The sequence below is a fragment of the Hetaerina americana genome, unplaced genomic scaffold (assembly GCF_022747635.1).
Source record: "Hetaerina americana unplaced genomic scaffold, ioHetAmer1.1.p SCAF_3, whole genome shotgun sequence".
NCBI classification, from domain to species: Eukaryota; Metazoa; Arthropoda; class Insecta; order Odonata; family Calopterygidae; genus Hetaerina; species Hetaerina americana.
In genome coordinates this window covers 29346835-29367132 of record NW_027286874.1, presented here as the reverse complement: position 1 = coordinate 29367132, position 20298 = coordinate 29346835, and the positions used below count along the sequence as shown (strand labels likewise).

Sequence of the window (20298 nt, the reverse complement as noted above, 5' to 3'; positions counted from 1 at the left end):
TTAAGCAACCAGCTGTTCCAACCAGGAATTTCCATTTATAAAGGAAATCCAGCTTACGTGAATTATCCCTGTTTATGTAAACTATTTTGTAATTAAATGTTCTCTTTCACATACGAGGATCCTTAATAATGCTGATTCCTGATAAACAAATCGATAGTAAAAATTTTATCACTCTGTGACGTCATGAGGAAACGCCTCACCAATGAAATAATGACGTGGGGCAGTGTTTTGTCAATTGATCTCTGTTTTGCTTTTATGATGGTTTCATCGGAATGGCCCCTATTTTCTTGAAAATACACAATTGTTTCATTCATTCAAAGTGCAATCTCTGCAAGCATGTTATAAATTTACTTATAAATGTCTGATAGCACTTGTGTACATCATTAATGATTATCGAAACGAATTATGTTAAGAACTACGAACTAAGTTGCTCTTTCTGTAGGAGCAGAGTATTGAAGTTTCACCTTGTAACTCATTACACATATCATTCTGCTAGCATTGTTTACAAGGTAGGAACATAACTTAGGCAATCGGAATTTAAAAAAAAAACAAAACAACAGCACCGTCCTACACTGTGCCTAACCTGTAAAGCAAATATGAACCGGCAAGGTAAGCTTGGTGCATGGGATTTTTATTACAATATTTTTTTGAGCGCTGAGTCGGGAATAAATATAATCTTTTCCATCGCAGAGATAGAAAGGTTCTTCTGCGAAATTTTACAGAATGAACACGAAATATCGGCTGGAATAGCAGCTATAAGAACTTTGATGAACGTATTGGAAAAGGATAAATGTAAGAAAAGTGTACATAAGCTTTAATCTTCAAGCTTTGAGGTTTAATGGGTTTACTTAAATGAATTCTTTAATTTTTATAAAATGGCAGCGGAGACAGTGCAGGAATTAGATGCTAATTTACAAATTGCTGTGGAAGTAATGAAGAACACAGAGTATCCTGTGACAGGTGTTGCCTCAGGATGCGAGTTGTTTATGCGATTCATCACTTTGGCCAAACTTGACACGAAGGTCAGTTAATTTAACTTAAAGAGGTGAAAATAGAAGTCCTGCATGGAATCGTTAATAAATATTTCCTTACAGTTACTATTCGGAATTCAGGTAAAGGTTGGTTTATGCACCACAGCAGCCGAAAATGACCTCTCAACACTGGATAGTTACAAAAATTTCCATGTGTATCAGGGTATTCTAGGCTTTGGCCATAACCATTATGAATGTCCATATGTACCCACCCAGAAGCTTGTTAAGTTATCCCAAATGTAGCGATAGCCAGTTTAACTCTTAAGATGAAATTGTTGTATTGCATATGCTTAATTGGGCCCGATCAAAGAAAATTTCCTGGTCATTGTGTTCTTTTGGGGTGGAGAAACGTTTCCATATGGAATCCAATGAAACATTTTACTGAGATTTAGTTTTGTGTAACTTCATAGAGTTCTGGTACATCTATATAATACCCCGCAAGGGCGTATGGCGGGGGGTTTTAGGTCACCACCTGTAAAAGAGAACAAAACCACATGCAAAATCAACACAATTATGCAAACCTACCCACAGTGGCGTATGCATTCATGCACAAACCCATTCAACTTTCACGCATGCAAATACATATACTGCCAATGAAAAAACAATGGTACCTTAGAATGCAGTGACGAATTTATCCAATAACGTGCTTGTCAGAATTTGAAAAATAAGAAGGCAACATTCCACTACCACATGGACATGCAATATACAACGGTGTCCTCCCCCAAGGACACCAGTAGGGAAGGTGTCTCAATGCTGTTGGGAGCGGGAGGGTCTCCCCCACAGAGAGAGAGCAGGGATGGATGGGGAAACTTAAAAACAGCCAAAGGAGAGCAAGCTATACAGTAAAGAACACTACAATATTTAATGGCATTCTAATGTGGATAGAGAGAGTTTTGACAACAAAACACCTGAGATAAGTGAAAGTGCATGCTTTTGAGTAGAACTAATATAATTATTCCCAAGATGCTGAGTGTGTATGGCAAGGATTATATAAACTGTGGTAGCGTAGTGGCAGAGTTGATGTCAGTCATTTAATGGTAGGGAAGCTCAAAGACAGATATGGAACCAACCTGAAGCCAAGCACTTTACTGCTGCTTCTGTTGTCCATGCATCTCATCCATAGAAAAGTAGACTACATATATGTATATGTTTTGACAGACCACTTTCATGTGTATTCTTAGCTCTCAGAAGAGGTTTCTTCTGACAGAAAGGCTTTATCTTTATGCTGATTGTGATCCGCTTTCTTCTTCAATTGTGAATTTTCTGCTTTGTAAATAGCAAAAAACTGTCATTATTCAGGTGTTTTTTCAAATCTTATTTGGAGATTATCTTCTCAATTTGACTGCAGGCCATTATTGTTTTATTCTTGCCAAACTAACATTTGTGCTCTTATCTTGGATTCTTCTTGTTCATTCCCTTCTTCTATTGGTTATTGTCTCTTCCTCATTTCTTTCTTCTCTACAAGTTTGGCTATATATCTCCCATGAATTTTGATATGCTTATCCTTTTTATATGTATTTGTGTCCCACCTTTTATTTTTCCATTGATCTCATTAATGGCCTTCTCAGTGTATGTAATACTTAAAATCCGGGTCATAATGAGCAGCCCTGCCTTGCTCCTTTATTTTAGCTTTGTCTTTGCTTTCTCTGTATGTAATGTATTAAAAAGATCAACAAAAAGAAGACCATCTAAAGCAGGAACCAACATAAAGCATTAAGTATTGTAATCGAAGAAAACAAAAAAGAGTGAACATATATATAGGTAGGAAAATCACCTAAGACAATAAGTATGGCATGTAAAGTGTGCACAATCTCAAGTAAGAATTGCTTTTATGATGAAAAAGTAAATGTTTGTATCTAAAAACTTCAGCCTTGAAATATGAAAGAAGTTGGTAAAGTGCTTTGTTTGGAGGTTTATGATTCAAAGATATGGAGATTTGGTAAAAACTAAAGAAAAAAAATAGATACCTTTCATATGTGGCCATGAAAAATATTAGAATTAATATCTTGGATCGATGTAATGTAATGATGTCCAAAAGAAGGTGAAAGACAGAAGAAATTTAGGGAAAGCTGTAAAACAAAGAAAGATAAACTGGATTGGAAAATTTTTTAGAAACAATGACTTGGTCATTAAATGATGGGAGGAATAATGGAAGGTAGACAGAGTGTAGGAAGACCAAAGCCGCAATTCATCTAGAAAATTGTGAAGGATGTTGTAGAAATAATTTAAAAAGAAACAGAAAGACTAGCAAATGACAAAAAAGAAATGGATGAGAAAAATCATGGTTGCCAACTGCCATAAGGTTATATCCTTCACTGCATCTGAAGATGTAGTATCATCTCCCGTCATCATTGACAGCACCCTCTTATCCAGTATTCTAGTCACATTTTTTTCCATCAAGGAAATTCTCCTAGTACTTATACCAGAATAATGGTTCTGTAAGGTGCTTCATCTTCTCTTTGGGCCAGGCTATGATGCGCTTATTTGCCCAATTATTTTTTCATATATTCTTCTATAATTATTCTTGCTTTCATGCTGATTTCATTTTGTAATCATTTTCATCCTTTTAGGGTCTTTTACATTGTTTGTAAATTCTTCTCTCTCTTAGATAAAATATTATTTTGTGAGTCATACATTTGTTATCAAAAGTTTCACTTGGCCTACAGCCTATCAATAATGTTTGCTTTGAATTAAGACTGTGTAAGGAGGCTAAACATTTGGTGTTTGTCTCTAATATAGAAAGTAATATTTATTCCTTAAACTTGATGAAATGGTCCGAAACTAGTAAGTTCTAACAATATATAATTGAGAGTGGCAGGTGCATCATTTTGTGAAAATGGTACACACTCATCTTGCAGTGATTAAATGAAATACCCTAATCTTTTGACAATTCTACTATAACAGCCTTGATTTCTACACATTAAGATATTTTCGAGTTCAGTGTCCATTTAATTGAGTCATATAAATACCCTGAGGCATGAGAACGAAGAGGGTAAGGAGAAATGTAAACAAGGGGGCCAACAGAATCAGGAAAAGAAAGAATATATAAGTAAGTAATTGATGGGTGGGATAGTATAGGACACCCATACCAGAAACCCTCTGCCAATACAGGTGGGGAGGAGGTACCTTTGTGACTATTCACCCATAGCAGAGTGGACCATGTCATTGGTGCATTCTTCCCTTTAATATGCCTGTTTTTCCTTCCCTCTTCTCATTATCATTCCTCAGGTTATATGTGTGAGAAATTCTAAGAACTACAGAAGGTCTCGACAGTAACTTTAATGGAGTCATTGATTAATTTGCATTAAAATGCATCTATGTCAAAGTATAAAATTGCTTTCTGAGTGAATGATTTACCCTTTTAAATTGATGCGTTTTAATGTCTGTAAGACTCAGCACACAAGGTATTCATCTTGAAAATGCGTTAACATGTTGAAATTACTTATACATTTTTTGGGTGTTTCGCCATGTTGACTATGAAGGTGTCAGGGGATGCTCTTCCATTCTATATTTAAACACTGAATGTTTGTAGCATTTAATTAATACTGTTGAATTATTTGCTTGTGAGCATTTTTAAGAGTTATTGTGTTTTACTGAGCATTGGCTTCAAAAGGCTGAACTTGTTCAGTATTTAGGGCTACAATATTTTAACTTCCTGCTCTGGAATCCTGGCGGAACGGCACAGCCGTCCTTATATGTTTTGCATAATTTGGTTGTTAAAGAAATTTATTCATATAGTTTTTTGTGAATACCTTTGTAAATTGAGTTCTGTGAGTGTGAAAAAGTTGAATGCTATCATTGCTTTGTGCTGAAATGGGATATTTGAAATGTTTTTAGATCTTAATGCAATGTGTATAATCTTATAAAAATAGTACAATACACAGTAACACACAATATAGAAACACAAAAAAAAGAAGAACACTCACACGTTATTTCTTGATATTTCGACGGAAACAATCCGTTTTTATAAAAATATATGTATTTGAAGCCTTTACAAATTAATTTAAACATTATAGGTGTGAAAACAAGAAATTATTTTGTGAAAAGTACTCTATTCCAAGCGTCAAAGGCACTATGTACCACAAATAACATCATATAAGGCCTTAATATTTCCTGGCTACAGGTCCTTTTCCCTTAGTTTAGATAATATTTAATTGTTCTGTAAATGTTCCCAGGACAATGACGAAATGTGCATGCTTTGTAATACGTATAATGTAGAGGAAAGAAAAAAATATTATTTGGGTAATGTATAAACTATTTTAGTGAATCATTGATATGGGAGATTCATTTCAATGTTATTGTGCATTATTTGTGTGTTTATTGTAATATGCTGAACTCATTACCTTCATACAAAATTCTGATTAAAAAAAGTCTGATTAAAATTACATTGGAATTCTCCAGGAAGACTTTTTTCTGCTTAAAGTATTCAGGTCACATCAACAGCTTATGATAAATTATTCACATTAAAAGTTGGATGCTGATGGATGAAAAACAGATAGTTCAGCATTCAAGTGAGAATTGTTGGTTAATATTTAATTATTAATTTTTTGCAGACTTTTGCCGAATGCAAGGGCATCATGCTAAATAGAGGGAAATTGTTCCTGAAAAAACTCATGCAAGCAAAAGGGAAGGTAGCCAAGCTGGCATCTTCATTCATAGTTGATGGATATGTGAGTTAAGCTATATATTTTGATAATTGATAGCATTCTGAGTGTTGGAAGTGTGCTGAGATCTTTCTCTTTTTACAGCGTGTTCTTACGCATTCAAAATCACGAGTGGTATTTCAAGCCCTTAAAGAAGCTGCTCAGCAAAATAAAAGATTTGAAGTATATGTGACTCACTCTACATTAGATAACAGTGGGTGAGTATGCATAAGAAGCTATCTCATACTTCACAGCAATTATTTCTGTCCCTAGGTTTTCCTCTAAGTGGAAGACTGCATTACTTTAACAAGAAAATATAATGCCCTCAAGTGACATTTTGATAAGTCTGGTGGTTCAGTATCTGAGGAATCTAATAACTAGTAAAGGTGCATTAGGACCCCTTGAGTATGATTGGATTGCAGCAATAAAAAAACAAAAAGTCCTAATGAGAAAAGCATTTTGTGCTTGACCTATCAAACAAGTTAATCCTACAGGAAAAAGGTTTCAATGTTTTCAATGTCACGGTTGTAAATTTGCTTGTGATAACAGCCTTTCAATTTTTACCATCTGTATACTCAAAATGTTATCTTCTTGACATTTTTAATTTTTAGTTGACAAATGAAGACTTCTGATGATTTTTGCTAAGGGCTCATTATGTATGGATAATCCTTGATTTATGGAGATTGTGTCCTGCTTGTTTGTTATTGCAGTTAGTATTCTTGTATGCTCATTAAGAAAATGGTAGAAATGAGAGAATATAATAGGCATATCAAATGCAGAAAAATGTGACCAATTTTTCTTGCATTGTGATCCAGAAAATAGAAAGTCGGGAGAAACATTCATAATTAGAAACAATAGAAATTAGGTGTATTTACAGATCAGAATGTTTGCCATAAACTGGAAAAAGAGACTGTCTCATATGGACCTGAAGCACAACTAAAGGAATCTCTCTCTCCAATTCTCAACTCTCTAACTAGCTTTCAAACTCTCTCAACTAATAGCACAGGGTACAGATATGGCACAAGCTTTGTGTGGTAATGGAAGGTGAGGAAATAAGGGGAATGAAGAGGGAAGAGGGAAATGGCCTAATTTATTTTAAGGTTAAAATTTAAACTGGGGAAATAAGGGGAAAAGGAACCTTCTCCCAAAGAATACAGAGAAAGAGAGAAAAATCTTGAAAATTGGGGTAATCCTGTGAAAGTACAATTTTAAGAAATTGTGTACAAAACCGTAGGTAATCCAGAAGAAATGAAATTAAATCTCATTTCCCAATAAACTTTAGTGTAGTATTCTAGGTGTTCCTACCTATTTTAGGATAGGTTTTGGGTGGTCCCTAATGACTATTAGCTTCTTTCATCAAGTTTAATAAGTTTTTTTCATCAGCAATATCTGTTATAAAAAAATTCTATACTCCCCATCAGGAAAGAAATGTGTGAAAAATTGAGGGAAGCCAACATCATGTGCACCCTTATTTTGGATTCGGCTGTTGGTTATGTAATGGAAAAGGTGGATGTGGTTGTTGTTGGTGCTGAGGGTGTTGTTGAAAGTGGTGGAGTCATCAACAAGGTGAGAATGATTTTTAATCAGTTAAATCCAACTTGTTATTATTCCCATGGTTAATGGAGTGAGTTTAGTACCTAGTCTTATTTTAGCCAATGCTTAGAGGTATTTATAACAATATTATAATTATTTGTCCAGCAGACACAGTGTACAGTAAGTATTAAGAATACATGACAGGTGTACAGAGCACATCAATGGGATATAGATCACATTATTCTCAAATAGAAGTACAAAATGAAGTTATGACAGGTAACTAATAAATGTACTCTTTAAGTTTTTCATAAATATTCACTTACAATAGTATAACACTCATCAACCAGAAATGCAAATAGATTCTTCTCGAAAAGAGAAAATCTTGTCTCATATTTTAAATGGTTAGGCAGATTGTTGAACAATTGATGTTGGTCCTTTTAATATCATAGACAGGTGTGATGTTTTCGCATGTATATCTTAACATCCTCTGGTATTATGATAGTGGTAACTATTATTTGCAATAGAAAGGAAAGTTACTCTTGTTTTTCTGATCATAAGTCACTGCAAGATAGATGTATACATAAGTTTCAGTTAATATTCCCAAATATTTAAAAAGAGGTGGGCAATATAGAAATCTGAATGCAGATAACAATTGCATAGTTATAGCTCTTCTGAAATATTTATTTAAGAACTGGCTCTGTGTACTTTTTAATTCAAATTTGATAGTTCAGCAGAGTAGTTTCCTCTGTCCTCATGAACATTGACTTGGATTAATTACATGTGTTTTTGTTACATAGTTCTTTCATTCTGTTTGAAAAATGGAGAGAGCTTCAATTGTGAGGAAATGGGTGTTCATTTCAAAGTAAAAAGACCATTTTCTTAATAAAAATCAGTAATGTTGACATGTCAGAAGATGACTTTCTATTGCTAAGCAATTAGTTTATTTACAGATTATAATTTTTGTTAAAGGGTCCAACTTTTGATGGTGAAAAGTTTTTAGTTTCTGAATTTATAAGAACTGCAAATGATTTTCTCAAGGTAGATATTGATGTAGTGGAAAGACGTATAAAATTGCCTCATTAATTTTCAAGCTAAAACTTGTCGTACAGTAAGCTTCTTAGAAATGATATTTTGCAAGTTTCAATGATGAGGCTATTGCCAAACAAAGCAGCATGGAAATATTGTAATAGATGCTTCAGACTGTTATGACTTATTTTTCCATGTTTAATAATTTCATGGTAAAAAACATTAAAACAGCAGTTATGAAATGGGGAAATAAAATTATTGGAACTAGAAATTGCCGTCCTAAGTAACAGAAAATGTTATTTTAACAATGCTTGAATTTTTTATTAGTATTTGTTTTGGATATATCTTTTTTTCAAAATGCAATTATCATTCAGTGGCTCTGAATGATTTTGTACTAGATTTCAGATCAACTAACAGCATTAAATAATGTATTTTATTGAGTTCCATGCATACTTGATTTGTATATAATTAATCAACAACTTTGTCTCATAGATTGGCACCTATACGATGGCTCTGTGTGCAAAAGAAATGAAGAAGCCCTTCTTTGTCCTGACTGAAAGCTTCAAATTTTGTCGGCTCTATCCATTAAACCAACATGATCTTCCAAATGAGTTCAAGGTGTGTACCTTGTGGTCATATTCACTTATATTTTAGTTTAATTTTCCTGTATGGTTTTTAAATTGAAATGATGTACTACTATTAGTGTTTTTTACCCGATTTTAAAGACTTGGTCAGATCAATGAAGTGGTTCAAAATATTATTCACTCAAGGTGCACTTAGGCAAAACTCCACAGTTATTTACAGATTCACTATTAACAGCTTTTAAAAAACTTTAGATTGATATGACAATTCTGGTCACTTTTGTTGTATTGTTATTTTTCCTTCAATAATAACCTGTACTTGAAATAGGCCTTGCCAGTGCACCTGCTTCAGGTCATCTGGTGTATAAGAATATGTTTTCTGGTATCCAGTTGAGGCTAGAAGAAAGTTTTGGAACAATTGTTTTATCTGTTGCCACTCAAATTGAATTTGTTTTTGGATGAATGCACTCTATTTGACAAAAATCCAAAATCTTAAACGTTGACACAGATACACAATATTTATCCTCCTGAGCAGAATCTGTTTATGATACATTAATGAATGGATTTTAGAAGAGATAACAATATTGGCTTGCCACCCAAGGGCCTTTACATAAATCCTAGTTGTGACAGAATTTTTTCTTAGGTATCCTGATTGCTTCTAGTGTACCTCAGAATGCTTCAAGTGTTACTTGGGAGCACTTCAAGTGAAGTGCTCTGAAGTACACTTGAATACACACTCTTCCATTGAATGGCATGTTAAATTGAGGACTCCCTGGCTTATTCCATTTATAGTAGGCTAATGCTAGTGCTGGACTTCTCTCTGCCCTTACCCAATTTCCTGAAAAAAATTAAGTCAAAATACACCAGCGTAGGGAAGGTTTTTGATGGACCCTGGGAGTTCCCTATACTTTACTCCTACGCCTCCATTAACATGACACAAAATATCCTTAGACCCTAAATTACATATTGCAGTAACTTATTTTTTAGCTCTGCGTACCCAGCAGCTTTTTATTGTACCCTGCTATGTCCAGATCATCGTTTGTTTTCCTTTCCTTCTGTTTTCTTTTTTTCCAGTCTTCTCCGCATTTATGTCTAACAGGCCACCATGCTTAACCCCTACCTCAATGATCACATTTCTGAACCATATGCAACTATGCTCCATGTTTGCATTAATATTTTCTGCGCATCTTTACTTGATGTGCATGTCATCAACTTCTGCCTCTTTTTAAATACTTCTCTATATAATGAAATCTTTTTTTAATATCTACATACTATCTAGCCTTATGCAAAAACTTTCTGAGTAGGTGAACTGTTTTACCTGGTCTAGTTTATTTCCCTTAACTTTAATGTGTAAAAACGTCATCATTTCAAGCATAACTTCGTGGAAAGTGGCTGACATTGTACCATTCCACACTATTTACTTAAATGAATTTGACCTGTTTCACCTTGTTAAGGCATCTTCTGATAGCATTCCAAAACAAGCATCTCAGTATGTAAGAAGAATGGGCAGGAGGAGGAGAGGTATTTTGAGGGGAAGTAGGGGAGAGATAGTAGCAGAATGCTGGACCTAGGGGAGGTAGTGGGTGGGGTAATCGTTAAGGGGAATAGAATGGGCATCTCTCCAGAAGAGAATGACCATCAGGAGGGAGCATGTAGGATTGTCAACTTTTGGGCTTTTAATGGTGAGGAAAAGTACCATGTCTGAGACTTGGAATATTTTAAATGTTCCTCTAGCCCTCCTATTTCTTGAAAACTCATCATATTCATTTTCTAATAATTAATTTGCATCCAATACATATCAAATTGATTTTATAATGTGGTTAGCAGTGGTTGTAACCCCTTGGCTGACTGGCTGATTAAAGCTTGATCATCCACAAACCTTATTCCATGAAGTCCCCTCCAACTTTCATTTCTCTCTCCAGCTTTTCCCATGCTACTGTTACCGTTTCCACCACATATATGTTAAAAAGAACATGTGATAGTGGACATTCCTGTCTTAATTCACTATCTTGCACTTTCCATTCGTTATCCAGTCTGTATAATGTTAGACATATACAGGTTCTAGATAAGTTGTCTATCTCTCCAATCTACTCTTTATCTTCTGAAAGATATTCAATAATTGTGTCCAGCCAACTTTGTTAAATGCCATGTCAAAAACAACAAAGTGTACTAATAAATCAGGTAATAGTCTTTATGTTCCATTCTTATCTTATTTTGCTACCCCACCTCATCATGGCATCACACATTCCCATCCATTGTTAAACCCAAACGGAAGAAGGGACTATCTAGTCTTAATCTCCTCCAATGAAGATATTTTATTTTTATTATCACATAGTTCCCATATATATTCTTTCCATCTTGTCAGGACCAAATCTTCTTTGATTAATACATATATTACTTACTATTATTAATACATATATTTGATTAATTCCATCTCTAATCGTGCGCACAAATGTGCCTGTCTTACATCCTACATGCATATTCTTGTTCTTCATCTACAGCATGCCCATTTCACTCTGACTTTGTAAACTCTCAATATTCTCATAAAACTCCTTCTACCATGTTTCCTTTACCATATCAGTATCATACCTCAAATTATTGTTTAGGACTTCATACTTTCCTCTCCTTAATGCAGTTTTCACATTCTCTATTTCCTTCATCTCCTGATCATTTCTTCTTGTTATCCATGGCATCCTAACCCATTTTCTTTCTTTTTACCTTTGGTATTGTTACTTTCTCTGCTTTCTTTATTCCATGTTTGAAATTTTTCCATCTTTCATCTACTGTAATTATGTCCTCATCCTTACTCCGAATTGTATCCACTGGTCCTCCTTCCTTTTCAGTCTTCTACATTACACTTCATGAGCTGGAAATTGTGATCCAAATCTACATCTGATCCTGAGAAATTTTTTCAGTTGGTCATGCTATTCCTCAATCTATGCCTAATTGTAATATAATAGAACTGATGTCTCCCTGTATCTATTAAAAATTCTATGGGTGCAAATGTGTGTTGTGGTGCTTGAACTAAGTGTTAGTTATAAATAAGCTATTTCTTACTCAAAACTCAAAAGTTTTCTCCCTGAGGTTACTCCCGTCTTCTAAATTATATTATCCTACCTCACTTCCATCTTTCTTTTTGCCTAACACTGCATTCTGATCCCCCATTGCTGTTGAAGTGTTGTTTTCCAGGTGCAGTCTCAATCATTTTTTCAAATTAATCATGTACACTGCCTACTTCTTCCTGTGTATGATTGCTTCTTGGCATGTACCCCTAGATTACTACTAGATTCACCTTGTCTGCTCTTATTTCTACTAATAATATTCTGTCATTCACTGCCAAAAACAATGAAATACTTTTAAAATATTCATTGAGTCCACAATGGAATACCAAAGAATATGATCTAGTATACCAGCTGACCTGGAGTATACAGGTATTTGTGTATTTAGCTTCAAGAGTGCATTTAGTGTATTTAGTTTCAAGTGTATTTAGCTTCAAGAGTGCAACTACATCCTAGTTTTGCCTTAACTGTCTTGCGAATCAGTTACATGCTTCTGCACAATCACTTCTGTTTACGTGCAAAAAAATTTTTAATTGACTTGGTTTAATACTTATTTTTCCAGTACATTTTATGCTATCCGCCCTGTTTTGTTATGATATATAATTATGATAGCGTGAATATCATTACTGTGGTAAATAACTTTCTCATTTTAAATTCAGTATACAGCGAGGACTCTGGGAAAAGACCTGAGCCAAGAGCATCCTCTTGTGGACTACACACCTCCAGCGTACATCAATCTTCTCTTCACAGATCTTGGAATTCTGACACCTTCTGCTGTCAGTGATGAGCTCATAAAACTTTATCTATGAAATATTTAATATGTTGTTTATATTTTTTTATGCATTTAAATAAAATGTTGATGAAATTTTTATTGCCATTATTATTACTAGCTGAAAACACCTCTATAATTCCTACTATTTAAGCTCTATTTATGGTCAAATAGGTTCCTCTTTATTATTGGTTTGGAAATTGGTCAAGTTTTTTCACCCTTTGATAGACATCCTCAGAAATAATTTCATGCAATTAATTCAAAGGTTTTTAGAGAATGTTTATGACAATATACAGTGAATTTATTGGTAACTTTTATTTGTTGAAGGCATTTCTAAGATTATGTCAACTTAGCAGAAATTTTTGCTTCTAAAATGACTCGCATCTCATCTATCCAGGCAGATTGTGAGTTCATTTGTTGACCTGAATTTTCCACCAAATATGGTCGTAATTAAGACCATTTGCATGATAAACAGCAATGTTGAGCTCAATATATTCCTTAGTTGGAAACAGGTTTTTTGTCATTCTGCTACAAATGAAATTTATGTGGGTGTTATCTGTGTACATAACAGCCTTGGCATGAGAAATTTGAAATAAATAATTTGTTAATGCCAATTTTTCGTTTTTTCTTCATACACATACATGTGTAACATTGAACTCAAGATTTTGTAGGCTTGTGATCTGATGTATTGCCGGCAAATTTTCTATTATACTTTAATAGTTAATGTTTTCTTTTTTATTTAAATAGATTTGACAAATTTGCTGATGCTCTATGTTGGAATAGCAAGTGTTGGTAAATTTTAGTTGCAACCAGTGCATTGCATACATGTATGTGGACCAAATCGTATCAAAGGTCCCAAAATACTGTTTAGAATCTCATGTACCGGCTTTAAATAGAATGATGGCGAAAATGTGGAAAAATTAAAAGATAGATATCTATCTAATGGTGACAATGGCCAATGAATATGAAGAATTCACATAACCGGTGAGTTATCTTCAGGAGCTAATATTCCTACTTAGCAACCATCCAGATGTGTTAATCTTAGGATTAGCCCCATGGAAAATGTATTTATTTCACATTAATCCGAAAACAACCCCTGGGCTAATTTTTTATTAATGTGACACAAAACAGACTTTTAACAATAATATAACAATTACAAAACCTTAAGCCCTAGATGGAGAAAAACCCACCCAAGTAGGAATTAAACCCGCAACCTCTTTGTTGGTAGCCAAGGTTATCCTGCTGCCATGGGGTGGTGGCGGGGGTAACGTCCTTGCCTGACATAGGATATGTGAGGTAACTTTGAGCAACTAACCATTAAGTGATCTTGTATCTTTAATATTTAACTTCAGAACACTTCTTTCTCCTCTCCAATCAGGACCCCGTATAAATTCAATATCTTTTACAAAATTATGCTGGTGCCAGTAACATATTTGCCATATATTTTTTCCAAAGCACTTTCTTTGTAAGGCTGGTATTACTTTCAAATTGAGGATATAAACAAGATGCAGTAATATACTGGACTATCAATGCAATTCCAATATAATCCACTCATAAGCAGGCATGCTGTTTATCTGAGGATTCCGGATACTTTCTTTAACAAAACCAAATTGCTATTCTATGGGTAAAATATCAACTTGATGTTCCCTTAGCACCATCCTAGTCATTTTAAGATTAATATGAACAATAACAATTTTTCTTATCCCACTGTAGTGCTCCTCGTTTGCAAACTTGGAAACCTGGCCTTCCCACCCTCACAAATGCATAAGCACAGGAATGAAGGGAGAGTAAATTTATGTTCTACTAGCTGACCATTAGACTTTCAATGATTTAGACTTTTTTCTCTCTCAATCTCATTTCAATGATATAGACTTTTTTCCAAGACTGCATCACTTGGAACCTAGACCAAATTTAGTTTCAAATGACTTTCTTTAGTATATTCCTCATTCCATTTTTTTCATTTACAAAAATGAACCCTGATGTTACAAGAAACAAGCCACTTTCATCCTAAAGTTTGAGACTCCAGTGTTACTTATTTCTATGCAATAACAATCCATTACTACATGCATACTTAATCGGTAGAGCTTCTTTCACTGCCGTCAATTTTTCATTTCAAAATATTTATTTGTTTTGTTTTTAAATTGCAAAATAAAACTGAAACCAAGAGATACGCAATGAAAAATTAGAAAAGGATATGCAGATTTCTGTTTACATCTATTATTATAGTCCACTCATAATAGCCTGGCCAATGATGGCATATGAGAGGGAAACCTAAGTGCAGGAAAGGCAGATCATTTGAGGGATACTGTGTGTGTGCAGTAGATGTCATGAATAGTAACTGATTTTTGCTTGCATTCAAGTTTAGAAATCTGCTTGTTGAGGGAGATATATCTCTTAGGCAGATGTAAACCAACTCATACTCAAGTGGAAGAGAGGAAACTGGTTTCCCTCCTTCACTCTCCCTTTCTGTTTACACTTTCCCTTCCAGTTTACTGTTAGGTAGGTAACCCATTCAAGTAAGTAATACCTCAATTTTATCCCACATAGAATAGTCCTACCTGTGTAAAATTCTACTCCCTACCATGTTATCCCATCAAGTTTCGAGCAGATTTACCAAGAGGTAGGTAATACATTGTGTTGCAATGAGTTGAATACTTCTTATAGAGTCAACATAATTCATCCTAGTTGATTTCAGGGAAAAAATATTCTATTGATAGCTAGCAACAGTAAAGAAAATACTATTTGAATCAACACAGAGTACATTTATGGAGGCAATCTTCCTCTATTTCACATTTCGAACTGCACCCTCAACATAATCATGTGACACAAATTATCCATAAGTGGTGCTATTAATCATGATGATTTCAGCTTCAGTAATTATCAGAGCTATATATATATATACACACACACACACGAGGGTCATCCGGAAGGTAGTACCCGTTCGTGCCGCATGAAGTGCTGACGACGCGAGTAGCCGCTGGACGAGGTCAGATAGCTTCAGTGGCTTGTCTGCCTTCTCTGAGCCAAGTTGCGTGACGCTAGCATTGCCTGTGTTGTTTCTGTGATTGTTTACAATGTTTAAAAAAATTGAGAACGCCGCCAGTTGTGAAGTGAGGGCAGTGATTAAATTCCTCAATGCAAGAAACGTTCGCCCATGTGATATTCATCGCCAATTAAAGGAGGTGTATGGAGACAATGTAATGGACGAGTCGTCTGTTCGGCGGTGGTGTCGCAACTTCAACATGGGGAGGGGGAACACACACGACGATGAGCGTTCGGGGAGACCGTCTGTCATTACAGACCAACTGGTGAGCTCAGTTGACGAATTCGTGAGGAACGATCGGCGCGTCACAATTGATGACATCTGTGAGCATTTTCCCAATGTTTCTCGAACAATTGTTCATGAAATTGTTAAACACCATCTGCATTATGCAAAAATTTGTGCAAGATGGGTCCCTCGCGTATCTCAATGAGCTGGCGGCGAAGGACTATGCAGCAGGAATACAGAAACTTGTCACACGTTATGACAAATGCCTTAATTTGCTTGGAGATTATGTTGAGAAGTAGTTTAAAGTATCCTCTTTCAAATAAAATTTTTTATGTTTGTTAATATTTACTTTTGTCTTTTTATTTCACGAACGGGTACTACTTTCCGGATGACCCTCGTATATATATATACACTAATGCATCAGTTATTGAATTGTTCATTATTGAATGAGCATACCACAGTAAAGTTGAACCTATCCTGGCTTTGTGACATGTCATAGAAATGCTAACTTATTAGAGAACGATAGAAGATTTTACCTTCCACACTATAGCATTGATGCACCACGTTTTTCTTTGTTTCTAAACATCCACCTGTTGAAATTACCCCTAAAAATTTTAAACATCATCCCAAACATTTATCATCTAAATATTAAGCACACTTGGAGTAATATATTCTATCATTGGTTGTGATAAAAATATATAACTTTTTTTAAACATTTATTCATAGTTTTACTTAAAAAAAGAGCCCAGATACAATTACATCAGATTTAAAGATCATTAAACAGCAAATATTAAAATAAATTACTATTTCAGCTTTTGAATGATGAACTCTTTCAATGATGAAAAATCATGAGTGATAGCATGGTAAGTAAATGTCAACATTATGAGAAAACCTGAGGATGTTTTAGAGGCAGCTCAACATGACAAAATAATACTACAATTTTTTAATAATAATGCACCACTTTAAACAGTGACTTTTGAATTATAAAACAAGGCAGGCTCATTTACTTTAGCAACAAATATGATCATATAAATTACACATTATGGTACCCAATAACTGCATAAATTATCAACAACAATTCAAATTATCCATGCAGTAATGCTACTTCTAAACCTTAGATTAACAGAAAGAAATTATTAAGGGCACTAAGTTAATAATTATATACAGATTTTATATTTTCGTAGTTAATTCTTGGCAACAATAACCAGCAGTCCAAGTTCTGCAATGGCAAATTTAGGCGATTACACTAGCAAAAGCAATGATTAACAAATGAAACACATTAACAGAATGTATCACTTAATATTCTCATAGTCCACTGTCTTCCTATAATGTCAAACACAGCTTGTCCACTATAGCATATATCTCATCAAAGTGTGGCCTCTTCTCAGGCTCATATTCCCAGCATCGGAGCATCAGTTGGTACAATTCTGGTGGAGTGCCTTCTGGTGCTGGCAATCTGTAACCTGGATTTTATTACTCATTAAATCATTTTCTACATATCCATAAAATTACTATTTGTTAGATAGAATCAAATTTCAGATAATATTCAATGATTATTTCTTGACATAATTAACATATCAACAGATTTTCAATAAAATCTGATTAAGTCTACCTTCAAATCCTAGCTAATTAACCCTGGCTAATCCAGACCCAGTTTATTCTGAAATTCATTTAATGTGTAGAGTCCAGCCATCTAGTGTGGGTCACAAGATGGCTGCACTGTAATACTTGGCCAAAAAATATGTTTTGCCAGCAAGTTTCTCCAGGAATGAATAAAACCCATACATGATGAATTTATCATTTTCCCAGTAGCATTGTAAATTATGAATTACCAATGCTACATGAAGCAAATAATTCACCTCTACATCAACATGCCATACGTTGCATAGCCATGACAAATTTTTTTTTCCGATAGATGGCCAGTTATCTCCATGTACTTTTGTTAACTTGCCAAGCACATACTGATTATTTTGAGTTCTTCTCGCAGTTAAACTAGGTAAAAAATGGCATCAAAGAAGTGTGGTTCTAAAAGAAAATGCATAGCTTAGAACATTGTAGTCAAGGTGAAATTCCTTGAGACTTTATAAGTTAAGGTCCCGGTCACTAGTTCATTTTCTGAGTTTGGTAATGCTAAATAGACTGTGCCTGATCTGAAAAAGAAGAATGATAAAATCAAGATATTTGCTCTAAGTTTGATATTAACATCCAGATTATCGATTGGAAACCTCATAAACCATGGTCTAAGGTTATTGGAAGATGAAAAGCTGGAAGAAGCAATCCTCAGTGGTACAGACAGCAGCAATCAAGTGATGTAGGAATTTGTAGCATTGAAACTCAAAATGCAGCAAAAAAACTGGCCAGACACAAGAAGAGAGCTTCACTGCAAGTAGTAATTGGTTAGGGAAGTTTAGCAGGAGATATAATTTTTGTGATAAAAAGGTGTCAGGTGAGGGAAGTCATATGAATGCTGATATTAACACAGGTGAACCATTTTGAATGCAATTGTAGGCATTGATGATTGAACATGTTCATCTTGTCACAAAGTTAATCAAAGGACCCTTGTCGCAAAATCAGTAAGGAAAGGTCTCCATACTTCTGCTCGATAATGCAGACAGTAGCCATAGGTTGTGGAGTGTTGATTTTTGAAAATTTCAACAACCTTAAGCTTTGAGGAAAATAATGAATAAACTCCCTGAACATTTTAAGTATTAGGCAAATGTGTGGTTCACTGGAGTTATCACAACAGACTGGTCCCTAAAGATGTGAAACACCAAATCTATGTTCTGCAAAGCCCAAAGGATGAGGTAAACGCATATTTGATTTTGGACAATACCCTCTTCCATCTAGCATTGACAATTTGCACAGAGGGAATGGTAAGAATGAGTACCTAGCTTTCTCCCCAGTAAAAACATCATTATTTTAACTAATGGACAAAGGAATAATCATTGGTTGCAAGAGGTTGTGCAGGTCTAAGTTTTTAGTTTTAGAAATGCTACAGTCAAGAAATAATGAAATTGAAGACAACAAGGGCCAGAGAACAATAATGAAAATAAAAATATAATTTGAAGTCTGTGTACTTCACCTGGGCTGATTTTGGGAGGGAGGTGAAACAATTCACTATTCCATATCAGTGGAAAAAGATTTGGTAAGAGGAGGTTGATTTCTATTTCACAGGATTTGAACCTGAGTATAATCATGAAAGTAAGCAGTCTGCAGGGGAAATATCCTTAACTATCAAATATGTTGATGAAGGTAATCAAGGCTTACAACATTAACAGAAGAAGAAATTAATAAAATAAAAAAAAGAAGAAGAAATAGCTACTGGTGTTTGGGCAATGGGTGTTGTATCTTTGAAATCTGAAGAGGAGCCGGCTGAAAAATCAGTTAAAATCTTTAAGGTTAAGGAGAGCCAGGATACTATCATAAATTTTAAGAATGAAACGTTGGACTCAGACATGCAACAATAACATAGATGTTTGATAACTCTATGAAAGACTGTAATTTATGAGCAACTCCAAAGAGCAAGCAAAGCGAAATTAGTAGCTTTTTCAAAATTTTACCCTCTTCTTCCTGCAGCCCAGGACATCGTATGCCCATGGCAGAATGTAGAAAGTTAATGGTGTAGTAAAATAATTAAATTTAACAAGTGTAGTTTAAAAATAATTTTTCCAATGTATTTTGTTAATTTTCTTTTATATTAATTATTTCTTGATTTATATAACTTACTTTGTCTTTTTAATTATCAACACACTTTAGGTAGGATGGGATTCATTTATGGAAAGTTAAATCAGTACCTCGCTTTTAAATTTTGATAAAATGGGTCATGTATCACAAGAAAATCCTCAAGGAATAATCTTAACATGATTGCAGGCTAATAGAATGTAATTATTTTAACTCATTATTTCCTGAAATTGTTAATAATTATTTTTTACCCCAATGATCACGAGAATTAACAAAAATGCTCTCTCAGCATTATCCATCTGTCACAGTTACATTGGTCAATCTCATAACTACTTGAACGTAAAATTCTGCTACTTTCTATGAAACCTAGTATAATTCAATTTCAATTAACTATATTGTGTTGTCATATAGAAATCCATGAGCTCTAATATCCTTAAATACTTCAGAAGGATGAGTATGTTGTAAACATAAGTATGTTCCTTCTGCGGAATGTATAATTTAAACATGCCTGAAACTGAGTTCACCAATCATTGGGCACTACTGAAATTTACAAAAGAAAAACAGGACAATTTTCTTCAGGTATAGTCATATTTATTAAATAAAAATGTGATTAATTCACTTAATGTATGAAAAATATCAAATAAATGGGCTAATATCATTGATAAAATATCTAATAATTCATTAATATTGTTGACTGAAGTCACTTA

General features: G+C 34.4%; 2 protein-coding genes across 3 annotated transcripts in view; one reads left to right on the top strand and one right to left on the bottom strand.

The window, feature by feature from the left end:
* The first annotated feature begins 244 nt into the window (after positions 1-244).
* On the top strand, positions 245-12742 carry eIF2Balpha (eukaryotic translation initiation factor 2B subunit alpha). The gene is made up of 8 exons (XM_071588010.1): positions 245-609; positions 691-792; positions 883-1022; positions 5585-5701; positions 5780-5892; positions 7096-7240; positions 8726-8851; positions 12533-12742. The coding sequence occupies exons 1-8, from the start codon at positions 597-599 to the stop codon at positions 12680-12682; spliced, it is 906 nt and encodes a 301-aa protein (XP_071444111.1). The 5' UTR covers positions 245-596; the 3' UTR covers positions 12683-12742.
* Positions 12743-16623: 3881 nt separating this feature from the next.
* FER (tyrosine-protein kinase Fer) overlaps positions 16624-20298 on the bottom strand; it is a 56833-nt gene continuing 53158 nt past the window's right edge. For both annotated transcript variants that reach the window (XM_071588384.1, XM_071588385.1), the window contains one exon: positions 16624-17373. In XM_071588384.1, coding sequence (XP_071444485.1) covers positions 17234-17373 — 140 coding nt within the window. In that variant the 3' untranslated portion in view covers positions 16624-17233. The remainder of the gene's footprint in view (positions 17374-20298) is intronic.

What these genes read in the sequence shown, in the direction of transcription:
- eIF2Balpha (XM_071588010.1), top strand. An exon ending in TGGCCAAACTTGACACGAAG is followed by an intron (nt 1,023 to 5,584) that starts GTCAGTTAATTT and finishes AATTTTTTGCAG; the next exon opens with ACTTTTGCCGAATGCAAGGG. An exon ending in ATCTTCCAAATGAGTTCAAG is followed by an intron (nt 8,852 to 12,532) that starts GTGTGTACCTTG and finishes TTTTAAATTCAG; the next exon opens with TATACAGCGAGGACTCTGGG.